Source organism: Pan paniscus, chromosome 7, assembly GCF_029289425.2.
Source record: "Pan paniscus chromosome 7, NHGRI_mPanPan1-v2.0_pri, whole genome shotgun sequence".
In the NCBI taxonomy this organism is placed as follows: Eukaryota; Metazoa; Chordata; class Mammalia; order Primates; family Hominidae; genus Pan; species Pan paniscus.
Window position 1 is genome coordinate 34,113,957 of NC_073256.2, and position 12,410 is coordinate 34,126,366.

A 12,410-nucleotide genomic window follows, 5' to 3' on the forward strand; every position below is an offset into this window, starting at 1 on the left:
AAAAGACATCTCCCGTTGAACAAAGCATCATCTTGTTATCACTTACCATAAAAACAGTAATTCCTTTAAACCCGGTGTTTCTCTCCTGTAACAGTCACCTGTATGTGCAGGAGTCCATGAAGAGCCCTTTGTGTTACCGTGTGAGACTTGGGGGATAGAGAACTAATGAAAATGAACTAATAAAGTACCTTTTCTCTGACCCAGGAGTCTCATGTCTTCTGCCAGCATCCGTGAAACAGTAACAGGCTAGGTCGTTAGCTTGCATTATATATGTGGTAAAATCTCAGATCCTGCACAGTTCTTGATAAATACAATATCTTTTCTGACAGAATTTTTATAAGTATGTTAGTTACAGTTACACTTTCATTTTCATGTTTTCTGATCGTTCTTTTAGAGTCTGTTTGTTTTGGGAAGTTTTTAAGAAATCACATAAGGTTTTCCTCAAATACATGTTTTTTTCGTTGGGGGGGGATGAAGGCTAACATTGGGACTGGTTGGGGAGGGTGCAGAAGTTTGGTCTACTATTGAGTATTAAGAAGTTTAGCCGGGCGCGGTGGCTCACGCCTGTAATCCCAGCACTTTGGGAGGCCGAGGCGGGCGGATCACGAGGTCAGGAGATCGAGACCATCCTAGCTAACACGGTGAAACCCCGTCTCTGCTAAAAATAGAAAAAATTAGCCGGGCTTGGTGGTGGGCGCCTGTAGTCCCAGCTACTCGGGAGGCTGAGGCAGGAGAATGGCATGATCCTGGGAGGCGGAGCTTGCAGTGAGCCGAGATCGCGCCACTGCACTCCAGCCTCGGCGACAGAGCAAGACTCCGTCTCAAAAAAAAAAAAAAAAAAAAAAAGTTTAATTATGACATCTGTTTTTAGCTTCATGTTTTTTTTTAAATCTCCAGACTCTGCTGCTTCTGAATCTAATGTTTTTCTAGCTTCTTATTGCACTGTAATCTCCTTTGAGAGTCTAACTTCCTCTCAAAACTTTTCACCAGCTTTCAGTTTTTCAGATATTTGTGGAACTCTTTCTGCTGCTGACTCTGCTCCAAGTCCTTTTGTTATTGTTAGGTTGTACCTTTTTATTTCTTTATTTTCATATTGGGGAGAGGGAGGAGATAAACTCCAGAGAACAGTCAACCATACTGAAGAAGCAATTTTATTTTTTAAAAATGTTTTAGCAATAACTTGTTGCTTCTTATTTCTATTACTGCATTTACATCCTCCTATAAATGCCATTTTTTCTGTTTCTTCTCTATTCCTACATAAAGTTTAATCATCTGGAAAATTAGCAAAATATCTAATAAAAATGTGTTCAAAGTAGAAACAAATATCATCTTAGAGAAGGAATGTTTGTGGCATCTGGTTTAGCTACAAAGAGAAATCTTTGCTTACTGTTGGTTTGAATGTAAATGCATTTTTAGATAAATGGAATGAATAAGGTGGAGTATAAGTATTTAAAATTTTAAAACTATTAATTTTGTTTTTCTGTTAAACTAAGTTGCAGATATTCTTAAAAATTGGTCTTTGCATTTTACTAAACATTATTGGAATATTTAACTTATGTGTATAGGGAATGCTGCAAAATGTTTTTAATTCCTTAGAGTAAGAGTTGGCAAAATTTTTATTTAAAGGGCTAGGCTTTGTGATACATGTAGTTGCTGTCTTGTTGTTACAACTTTGCCCTTATAGCACATAAGCATTATGTAAATGAATAAATGTGGCTGTGTTGCAATAAAACTGTAGTTATGAACATCAGAATTTGAATTTTATGTAATTTTCATGTCAGAGAATCCTTTTTTTAAAAAAAACATTTTAAAAACTATGCTTTTCTTACAGTCTATACAAAAACTGGCCAGTGCTTGTCCTAGGGTTGTCTGTTTTAATAACTGCTTTGTAGATGCTTCAGTACTGATGTGTTTCTACTATGGCCCATTATTCTTATCAGGCAAGCTAATGAAGAATATCAAATATTGGCGAACTCCTGGCGCTATTCATCTGCTTTTTGTAACAAGCTCTTCTTCAGTATGGTGGACTATGATGAGGGGACAGACGTTTTTCAGCAGGTAAAGAGTTATATCGTATTCATATATTTAACATAGTTGTTTGTGGTCGATACATTTTTGTTTGTCACATGAAAATACAATTCATTCATCGTCTGAACCTGGGAGGCGGAGGTTGCAGTGAGCCGAGATTGTGCCGCTGCATTCCAGGTGGGGGACAGAGCAAGACTTTTACACACACACACACACACACACACACACACAAATACAATTCATTCAATAAGTTAATACAATAAGTAGTTATAATACATTTTGTGATGTGATTAACATAATTATGGCTAAACTTATTTTTATCATTGTACAGGTTTTTGCCATTATGATAAATTCATTTTAACTTTTGCAACATAGAGGAAATGTGTTTTTTCAGCATGCAGTGGCAGTTTACATGCATTGGTCTTATTCTGGCATTTAATTATAGGTGGTAGTGTATTATAGATAGTATTTTGCACAGATTTGTGACATTTTATATAAAATTTATTGCAAGTTTTACTTAACTGTTATTTTTTCCAATGTGGCAGATAGAATTTTACATATAGAGGATTAAATATTTATTGACAAGTATTTTCTCTCTGTTATGGACTGAATTATATTTCCCCAAATTCATAAGTTGAAGCCATAGCTTCTGGCGTGACTGTATTTGAAGATAGGGACTTGAAGGAAGTAATTAAAGTTAAATGAGGTCATAAAGGTGGAACCCTAGTCCAAAGGGACTGATGTCCATATAAGACGAGGAATCGGGAGCAGGAGTGCATGTACACAGAGAAAAGGGGCATGTTAGAACACAGCGAGAAGATGGTCACAGGCCAGGAAGAGGAGCCTCACCTGAAACCAACTCTGCCGGCACCTTCCTCTTGGACTTTGAGTCTTCAGAACTGTGAAAAATAAATTTCTCTTCTTTAAGTCACCTATTCTGGAATTTTCTGTTGTAGCAACTCAAGAAACTAATAAGCTTATTTACCCAGTATTCTCTATAGAGCAAGGTATTAGACTTGCGATTGGAACGCTCATTATCATCGATGTCGTCATGGTTGTATCATCATCATTGTTGACATCGAGAGCTTATGTCCAGGCACTGTTCAACTTATGTATTATTTCATCTAGCTTCACAGTGAGAGAAATGTTGTTACTGGCTCCATTTCATAGGTGAGGAAATAAGGAATGCAGAAATTGTTGCTTGTCCAAGGTCACAAAGTTAGTGTAATGTGTAACTAGAATTTGAACTCAACTGTGTGGCTCCCAGAGCCCTAGCCTTAATCATGCTGTTACCCTGCAGTTCATTATTATTTTTAAAATGTTTTTACTATGTGATCAATCCATTTAAAATGCAAAACTTATTGCAGTTCCGGGGTTGATCTTTTTGGGTATCTTGGTCTATCTCACATGTGATACTCTTTGGTATAATGCTTACCAGGTCATGGAAAAGCATGCAGTTCTGTAAAGAATGTAGCCTACTAATTGTATATCACCATTAGTGAACATTTTTACTTATTTGCATCCTGATTATTTCTTCTGGCCAGTTTCTAGTTAAATAAATTCTCTCTTTTTGCCTTCAACATTCTTTTTCTGTTAGTGTTCTTCACTTATTTCCTCCAAATTTATTTTGCCTTTTTAGAATGTTTCTTTATATTCATCTATTCAGCAAATAGTTTTGCTCCTATAGTGCCTATTCTATAGGAGCAATAAATTTGGCAAGAACAGCATACATAGTTCTCCTCTATAAGCAGCTTACAGATTAGGGAGCTAATGATAATAGTAATAATAGTATCATAATAAAACATATAAATATGTAATTTCAAATAAACTTATAAAGGAAAATTGGAGTACTGTAAGAACCAAATATTATTTCATATAAGTAATAGATCTCTATAGAATCTCAGGATAATTGGCCTTAGAGATCATCAGATAGAAGTGCTATTCAATGTATACTGGAATCCTCTCTATCATATTGGCAAACAGTCTTCTAGATCCAACAAGACTGCTAGAGCACAGTCTTGAGGCCCAAATATCTTACATGACTAGACTTGTGGACTAAATGAAGACAGGGAGTTGGGTTAGTTTAGTTTCATTGTATCTTTGTTATGCTGTTTTTGTTGATAATACATTATCTGTTTTGTTATGATACCTAATGTACTAAGTACATACTTAGTGTATTAAACATCTTATTTACTTTTACAAATATGCTTTCTCCTATTTTTATTAAAACAATGCCTTTCTTGGTATGTCTTTTTAAAAATCCTTAACAGAAACACTCATTTTTCACTTTTTCAAAATACTTTTATTTCTTAACTACTGTAAGAAACAAAATTGCCAGAACACCATGCATCTGATCCTTGGTGTCATTGTTGAGGAAGCAGTATGGTGTGGGTGGGGACTACAGCAGATTGGAGAGAGGATTTGCTTGACCTCAGTGGGAGAGGCGCAGCTCAGCATCAGCTCTGTAGAAGAAATGTAGGCCACATGTAGCTAGATCTCTCTCAAGAAAAGACCTAAATAAAAAATTTTATATGAAATTTCTCTCTTTAAAATGTTGGCAGTTAATTCATATATTTTTAAAAAACTTCTATGATATTATTATCTTTGTGTTGAGTACTGAATGTAGGCTGCTGGTATATAATCATATAAATAAATGGTTACATATAATCATTAAATTCTTTTGTATGCTTTAGACATAATTATTCTAAAGTTTAGCGTATAAGAGTTGATGTCAGTTGTTTTTAATTGAAACATTTCCTCAGGTTAATTTTGATTCAGCAGGAATCCTGGTATAGAACTGCCTTGTCTTTCCCAAAATCTAGCCTTTGGCTTAGCAACAAGAATTTTCATTTTAAAATGCAGAAATGTGTAAAAGTTATAGCAGTTAATGAGTTTTATGAGGAATTTTCATCTACAGAAGTGGAGAAGTATATGTTTTGCTTCACTTGAGAAACACTAAAAGATTTTTAATGCTTATTTTTTTCAACTGACTATTAAATCATATTTTGCTGAAGTACTGTCTCTGAATTGATGTTTTAAAGCACTTGTAGCAGTAATGTGGTGTCTGAAGATAATATTAATAACAAGTGCAGAAACTTGGTAATTTCTAGGTTGTTGGGGACTCACTGGGGAAGTAACTTCAATTATATGTGATTCCCATAGGAATGGCTGAGGCTAGGTATCTGATGATAGGCTAGTGGGTTAATGAATATGGTGTGTTAGAAGGAGCTCTCATCCAGGAAACAGGTCTATGTTGTGCTCTGCTGTGGGTAGCCCTGGGGAATTGGGCATTTTAATTAAGAAAAAAGACTGAATTCTATGAGTTTTTAAGAACCTCTAAAGTTTTAGAACATTAGGCCTTAGTATGGATTTTCTGATAGTTTTCATGTGGGGAGTGAGGAAGATGGGGACTTTCAGCTTTATAATTTTGTATTTACATGGTTGCTATAGACGTCTCTCGTATATCCATGAGAGAAACAAACATGAACAAAGTATGGAATGGGAGAAGCACAGGGAAGAAAGGAACTGGTAACTATGTGCTTTGTTCAGTTTAAGGAACGTTGCTAAATGTCCATTACATGGAAGCCCACTGCTGGGAGAATGGAATAAGATAGACTCCTGATGTACAGGGCCATATCACACTTATTAGATACATTAGAGATATATTTTTTATATATGTTATATATACATGTTGTATGTTATAATCTGTTTGATGTTTACACTGCATCGCAGGAGCTTGTGTTTACAAATCAGTCTTCTAATGAACTTATTAAAAAAGGTTTATGAAAAAAATATTGTTAAAGCCTGGCAAACGTGGTGAAACCCCCGTCTCTACTAAAAATACAAAAATTAGCCAGGTGTGATGGCACATGTCTGTAATCCCAGCTACTGGGGAGGCTGAGGCAGGAGAATTGCTTCAACCCAGGATATTGAGGTTGCAGTGAGCCGAGATCGTGCCATTGCACTCCAGCCTGGGTGACACAGCAAGACAACATCTGAAAAAAAATAAAATAAATAAAATAGTTTTCATTAAATGGAGATAGAGTTCAGAAGGTATTATGATATCCTGGTAATGAAGTGTCTAGAGTCAGAAAACCTGAGTTCATCTTCCATCTTTACTTCTTCATTGCTGTGTGACCTTTGGTAAATCACTTTATTTTTATATGCCTCTACTCATCTGTAAGAGAGGGAAAATAATAGTACCTTTCTCATAAAACTGTTGGGAAGATTAAAATAAGATGTTAGCTTTAGAGTAGGTAGCTATGCAGACATGAGCAGGGCAGGAGAGGGTCCCTCACCCCAGGATGTCAGGTGACCATCATGTGATGATCAGGTGGTTGTTAAACTGTCTTGCTAAAATAATAATTGGTTGCAGCTGGCTGCTAGGAAAGGCATTCTCCCATTAAATAGAAAACACCTGAAGATGGTGATTAGCAGCTTCCTGCTAAGATCTTAGGACTTAAGTGAGTAGGCTCAAGCATGCGCACCAAGAGACAAAATGGCGGCATTTATCTGTTACATGACCTTCCTCGGGGAACACTCCACTAGTAAGGGAAAAATGCCTCAAATGAGCATGTGCACAACTTCAGTAAACACACTGTGCATACGGCCCCTCCCAAGTGCTGGCAAGCCACTGTGCAGGCACATAGCCCACCCAAAGGGAAAAATCAAGGGAGAAGAGACAAACCCTGGGGTCATGCCAGTGTATGAAACTCCAAGTCAAAGTCCAAACAGTGCACTTTGATGTCTCGACGTTGCCCACCTGGACTTCCTCCAAGTGCACTTCCTTCTATTCCTGCTCCAAAACTTTTAAATAAACGTCACTCCTGCTCTAAAACTTGCTTCAGTCTCTAACTCTGCTTTATAACCCTCAGATGAATTCTTTCCTTTGAGGAGGCAAGAATCAAGTTGCTGCAGACCCCTAGGGATTCACCACTGCTAACACTAATATATGTAGCTGTTTAGCTCTATGCCTGATGGATAAATATATGCTAAATAGTTCTTATTACTATTACATAACATTAGCAATAATACTGGTGTGTAGCCTTCCTTCTTCTCCAAACCACCTTATTTTTGCATAAGTTGGTTAAATCTAAATTCTGTAGAAATAATTAAAAGTTGTGGTAAAGGAATGAAGATAAAGGAAAGAAACGATGAAAAGATTACCTAGGAATCCCTTTGGAAGGGCTAACTGCTTAAGCATTGTCTTAGTTCATTTTGTTCTGTTACAACAGAGTACCTGAGACTGGCTAATTTATTCAACAGGAGTTTGTGGGGTGGGCAGAGGCAGAATATGATGGTTTGAATGTTTTGCATTCAAACAATGAGTAAAAAACATTCAAACCATCATATTCCGCCCCAACCCTACCAAACTCACGTCTTTCTCACACTCAGAATACATTCATTTTGTCCCAATACTGCCAAAAGTCTGAACTCATTCTAGTACCAACTCAAAATTGCAAAGTCCAAAGTCTTAAGAAAATCAGATATAGATGAGACTCAGGACATGATTCATCCTGAGGCAAATTCCCCTCCAGCTGTGTATCTGAAATCAAACAAATTAACTACTTCTAAAATAAAATGGTAGAACAGGCATTGAATAGACATTGCCTTCCAAAAGGGAGAAATAGGCAAGAAAAGAAAAAGGGGTAACTGGCTCCAAGTAAGTCCAAAAACTGATTGGGAAAACAGTATTACATCTGAAAGCTGGAGATTATTTTTTTTTCATTCCACGTCCCATCATCTGGGCACACTGGGGCAGAGATTGAACCCTCAAGGCCTTGGGCAGCCCCACCCACCTCTATAGCTTTGCCAGGCCCAAGCCCACGCAGCAGCTCTTCCAGGCTGGTGTTGCATGCCATTGGCTCTATAGTTTGGGATTTCAGCAGAGGCCCTGCTGCTGTAGATCCACTAAGGGGGATTCTTTAAAACGGCTCTGCCTCTGCAACAAGTCTTCATCAGGGCTCTTGGGCTCTCTGCAAAGTCCTTTGAAATCTAGGTGAAGGAAGACATACCTCCTCAGCTCTTACATTCTGGGCACGTGCAGAGCTAGTGCCCAGAATGCTGCCAAGGCTCATGGCTTGCACCCTCCACAGTAGTGGGTTGAGCAACACTTGAGCCTACTTGATCCATGGTGAGGGCAGCTGAGGAGCACTACAGTAGAATGCAGGGAGTGGACACCCCAAGTGGCTGTGAACAGTGAGCTTTGAGGTCCCATAGATACCCCAGGTTTTCCCCCAAAGAGCTCTGAAATGCCTTCAGGGTCTTTCTCCCATTGTCTTGATGAGTAATACCTGGCTTCCTTTCCATCTCTGCTAATCTCCTTATAAATAGTCCTTAGGCCACATTCTTCATATTCTCTCCTGAACATGTTTTTTATTGTTTACGTAGCCAGGCTGAGAGTTTTCCAGATCTTTATGTTTTGCTTCCCTTTTAATTATAAATTGTGTCTTTAAATCATTTTTTGTCTTCTATTTTATTATATGCATTTCAAGTAAGCCATACTGCATCCAGAATGTTTTGCTGCTTAGATATCTCTTCTACCAAATATCGTTGATTGCTTTTAAGTTCTGCATTTTATAAAGTCCTAGGACACAGACACACTTCAGCTAAGTTCTTTGCAGTTTGTAAGAAGGATGGTCTTTTTTTCCAGATTTCAATACCTGTTTCTCATTTCCGTCTGAGACCTCATCAGAATGGCTTTTACTGTCCATATTTCTTACCAGCATTCTGATCATAACCACTTAAATAAGAAGTTGTAGACTTTCCTTGCACCTCCCCTCTTCTTCTGAGCCCTCTCCAGAATCACCCTCAGTGCTCCGTTTATGGCAATCTAGGCTTTTTCTAGTATGCTCTTCCAGATTCTTTCAGTCTCTACCTATTATCTGGTTCCAAAACCATTTCACCTTTTCAGGTATTTGTTGTAGCAGCACCCAGTGCCTCTGAGACCAGTGTTTGTCTTAGTCCATTTTGGGCTGCTGTAACGGAATACCTGAGACTGGATAAGTATAATGAACAGATACTTGTTTCCCATAGTGCTAGAGGCTGAAAGTCCAATATTTAAATATTTAGCTGCCGGCATCTTGCCAGGCACTTCTTGCTGCATCATCACATGGCAGGAGGGGACAGTGTGAGAGAGAATCAAGAGCAGGCTCAACTTGCACTTTTATAATAGCACTCATCCCACCCATGAGAGTGGAGCCCTCATAGCCTAATCACCTCCTAAAGGTTCCACGTCTTAATATTGCTACAGTGGCAATTAGATTTTCAACGTGAGTTTTGGCGGGGACAAACATTCAAACCATAGCAAACATGGACCAACTCTTAATCTTTAGCAATAGTGTTTGAAGAGCACTAATGTAGATAACATGGAGGTAAATAATGGAAATTTGATTGCATTTGCAGTACTAAAAATGAGAAATTTTTGATACAGAGCCATTTCTTTTGGGTATTCTGCTTGTTTGTGCTAAGTTGTGTGAAGCTCTGTCAAATGATTTGGAGTTGTCTTGTAAATATGATTGCTGTAGTCAGAGTTCATTTGTAGGGCAAGACCTGTTTTGGTCTTGAGTGTACTTGGTTATTAAACTTTGTTGTTATGGGGAGCTAAGCTTTTACTGTTGTATCGTTTGCTTGATATCAACTGTGATCTAATGTATATTTATATATTGATTTTTGTTTTCATTATTAGAAAATACTGAACTGTATTGCAAGTCAAGGGCTGAAAAATCTCTTGGCCTTTCATTTTAAAACTTTTTTTTATAATTCCTGGGCAACAGAAATTTAATTCGTGTATGTGTGTATATATATATATATATATATACACACACACACACACACAAATACAATATATATATACACATACATACAATATATATACACATATATACAAATATATATATTTGTAGTTTATTCCTTACTGCAAATTAACCTAATATATGTTTTTAGATATTGTTAAATAAGCACCGTTTATACGAGGGTAGTGTTCTGTTTAGTATACTTTTCAAATGGAAATTACCTGTAGAAAATATTTCTGAAATATAATCAATTTAACACAGTTGAGTTAATAGAGCAGTTGAGCAGAAAAAGTGTTAATTGAGGATTTCTTCTTCATTCTCTGGTAAATTTAACTTAAGAGCAGAAATGTTGGTTTCTCTTTCATAGTCTTCATCATTACAAAAAAGTAAAGTCTTTACATTTGTAGTAGGGAATTCAATCTACTTATAACTTGTTGGAAATTAATTCCATAATATGCCTATTTTTTAAAAACAAATTCCAGTACTTTTTAAAAATAACTGCTTAAGAAGTAAAATAATTCGTGTACTGCCAAACTGCTATATTTCTACTTTGCACTTTCAGTCACTTTTTTTACCCTAATTATAGAATTCAAGAAAGAAAAAGAATGAAATGACTTATAAAATATACAGAATATAATGCATAATTTGAATGATGTATGTTAAATGTGAGGATTCAGATAACTTAGTCAAATTTACGAGTTCTTTTTCATCCAGTAGTGAATTAAGACAAAACAGAAATTTACCTCTGGAAAACCACTTGGATTTTCATAATAAATGCTGTTTTCCCCAAATTTCTACAGAAAAAGTGTAAAATATTGGATTAATGATAAGATGATCCTATATTTAGTATTTTTTTCTCATGTTTTACAGCTCAACATGAACTCTGCTCCTACATTCATGCATTTTCCTCCAAAAGGCAGACCTAAGAGAGCTGATACTTTTGACCTCCAAAGAATTGGATTTGCAGCTGAACAACTAGCAAAGTGGATTGCTGACAGAACGGATGTTCATGTATGTTTTTATTCCTCACAGTTTTAATAATAGGCTGGTTAGTTTGTTTTTATGGAGCATTTTAATAAGGCCACAGTAATACTTTTTAATTTGTCTGTGGTTGTTTCTCCTTGCATAGAGAAAACTGTGTTCGATTACTGCAAATGATAAGTGGAACTTGGACTATTAGCTGAATTCAGATGCTTTTTAAGATAATGGTTCACTGATATTTTAAAAGCCATTAAAAATACAGCAGTTAAGCACAAGGTAATTTCAGAGGCTAAAAAACATTTAAAACGTTTCAGTGGTAGTAATCAAGGAAATTCTAATTAAAAAGCAAGATATATAATTTTTATCTATCTTTTGGGCAAACAGAAAAGGTTAATACCCACCTTAAAGCTATGTGGAAAAATGTCTACTCAGATTTACTGCTTTTGGGACTATAAATTGGTGTAACCATACTAATAGCATGTGTCATGTCTGTATGTAATTTAACTTAACAATTCCGCTTCTTGGAATTTAACCTAAGGATGCAATCAAGGATGATTTAAATTTTTATCCATAGAAATTTTGAAAATAATATTCATTTTATTGGGAAAAATTGAATATAAATCAAATGTCTAAAAATAAGAATAAGTAAATATACTATGGCATAGCCAAAAAATGATTTACAAGAATATTTTACCTAGAATGAAGCTCAAGGTGTAAAACATTTCAAAGTAGGTTAGAAAAATAGTATTAATTAATAGTATGATCTATTAGTTTTTCATAAAGTGCAAATATGAGTATAGATTGACATAGACAATTTATTATGGAAGGAAATGAACCTAAATGGTGATGGTAGTTCATACTTACTTGGAGATTTTATGACCATTTTTTCTCTATTTTCACAACTACTTTTGACAGTAAACAATTGGAGCCAGTTATTGTAAAAGTACGTTCATGCAGGCAGTAATACAGAAGCGTTAATTTTTACTATAAGATATAAACACGTTTGTTCTGAGTCAAGGTGGTAATTGCCCACATGGTACCACTGTCATTGTAAAATTATATCATTGGTTTTAATGACATTTTGGTGACTAAACTTATTTCCTAATTCTTGTCATTTTTTAATGATTTGGCAAATATTTTGTTATGCAATGTATCATTTAGTTGGTGCAAGACATTAAGAGTAATATTGAAAGGGTACTATTGTTTCCTTATAAGAAATACTAAATTTTAATCAGAACTTATTCTAACCTGTCTCCCTAGCAGACTTACGCATTTAGTCGATAAACTTTTGTAAAAAAAAAAAAACCCATAAAACTATATGTGGAAACAATTTCTAAAATGTTTTAGAAATGAAAACAGTACAAATAATGCCAATGTATACCCTTTACTTAGGTTCACCTATTGTTAACATTTTATTCCATCTGCTTTGTACCCCCATGTCTCTTTACCTCTCTCCACACACGCAGACACATACGCACAATTTTTTCTTTCTGAAAAAAATTAGGGTGAATTGCATTTTGAAAGAAATAAGCAAAGCAGTTATCAACTTCATAGGTTTACATTTACATAATACTTTTATTTGAGCTACCACTACCCATATTACAATTT

The 12,410-nt window shown here is 35.8% G+C and overlaps 1 protein-coding gene across 2 annotated transcripts in view; it reads left to right on the forward strand.

Annotated features, from left to right (window-relative positions):
* The window catches only part of TUSC3 (tumor suppressor candidate 3), a 219,867-nt gene that overhangs the window by 103,577 nt on the left and 103,880 nt on the right, over positions 1-12,410 (forward strand). For both annotated transcript variants that reach the window (XM_034965678.3, XM_034965679.3), the window contains exons 3-4: positions 1,941-2,058; positions 10,692-10,832. In XM_034965678.3, the coding sequence (XP_034821569.1) occupies positions 1,941-2,058; positions 10,692-10,832 (259 nt within the window). The remainder of the gene's footprint in view (positions 1-1,940; positions 2,059-10,691; positions 10,833-12,410) is intronic.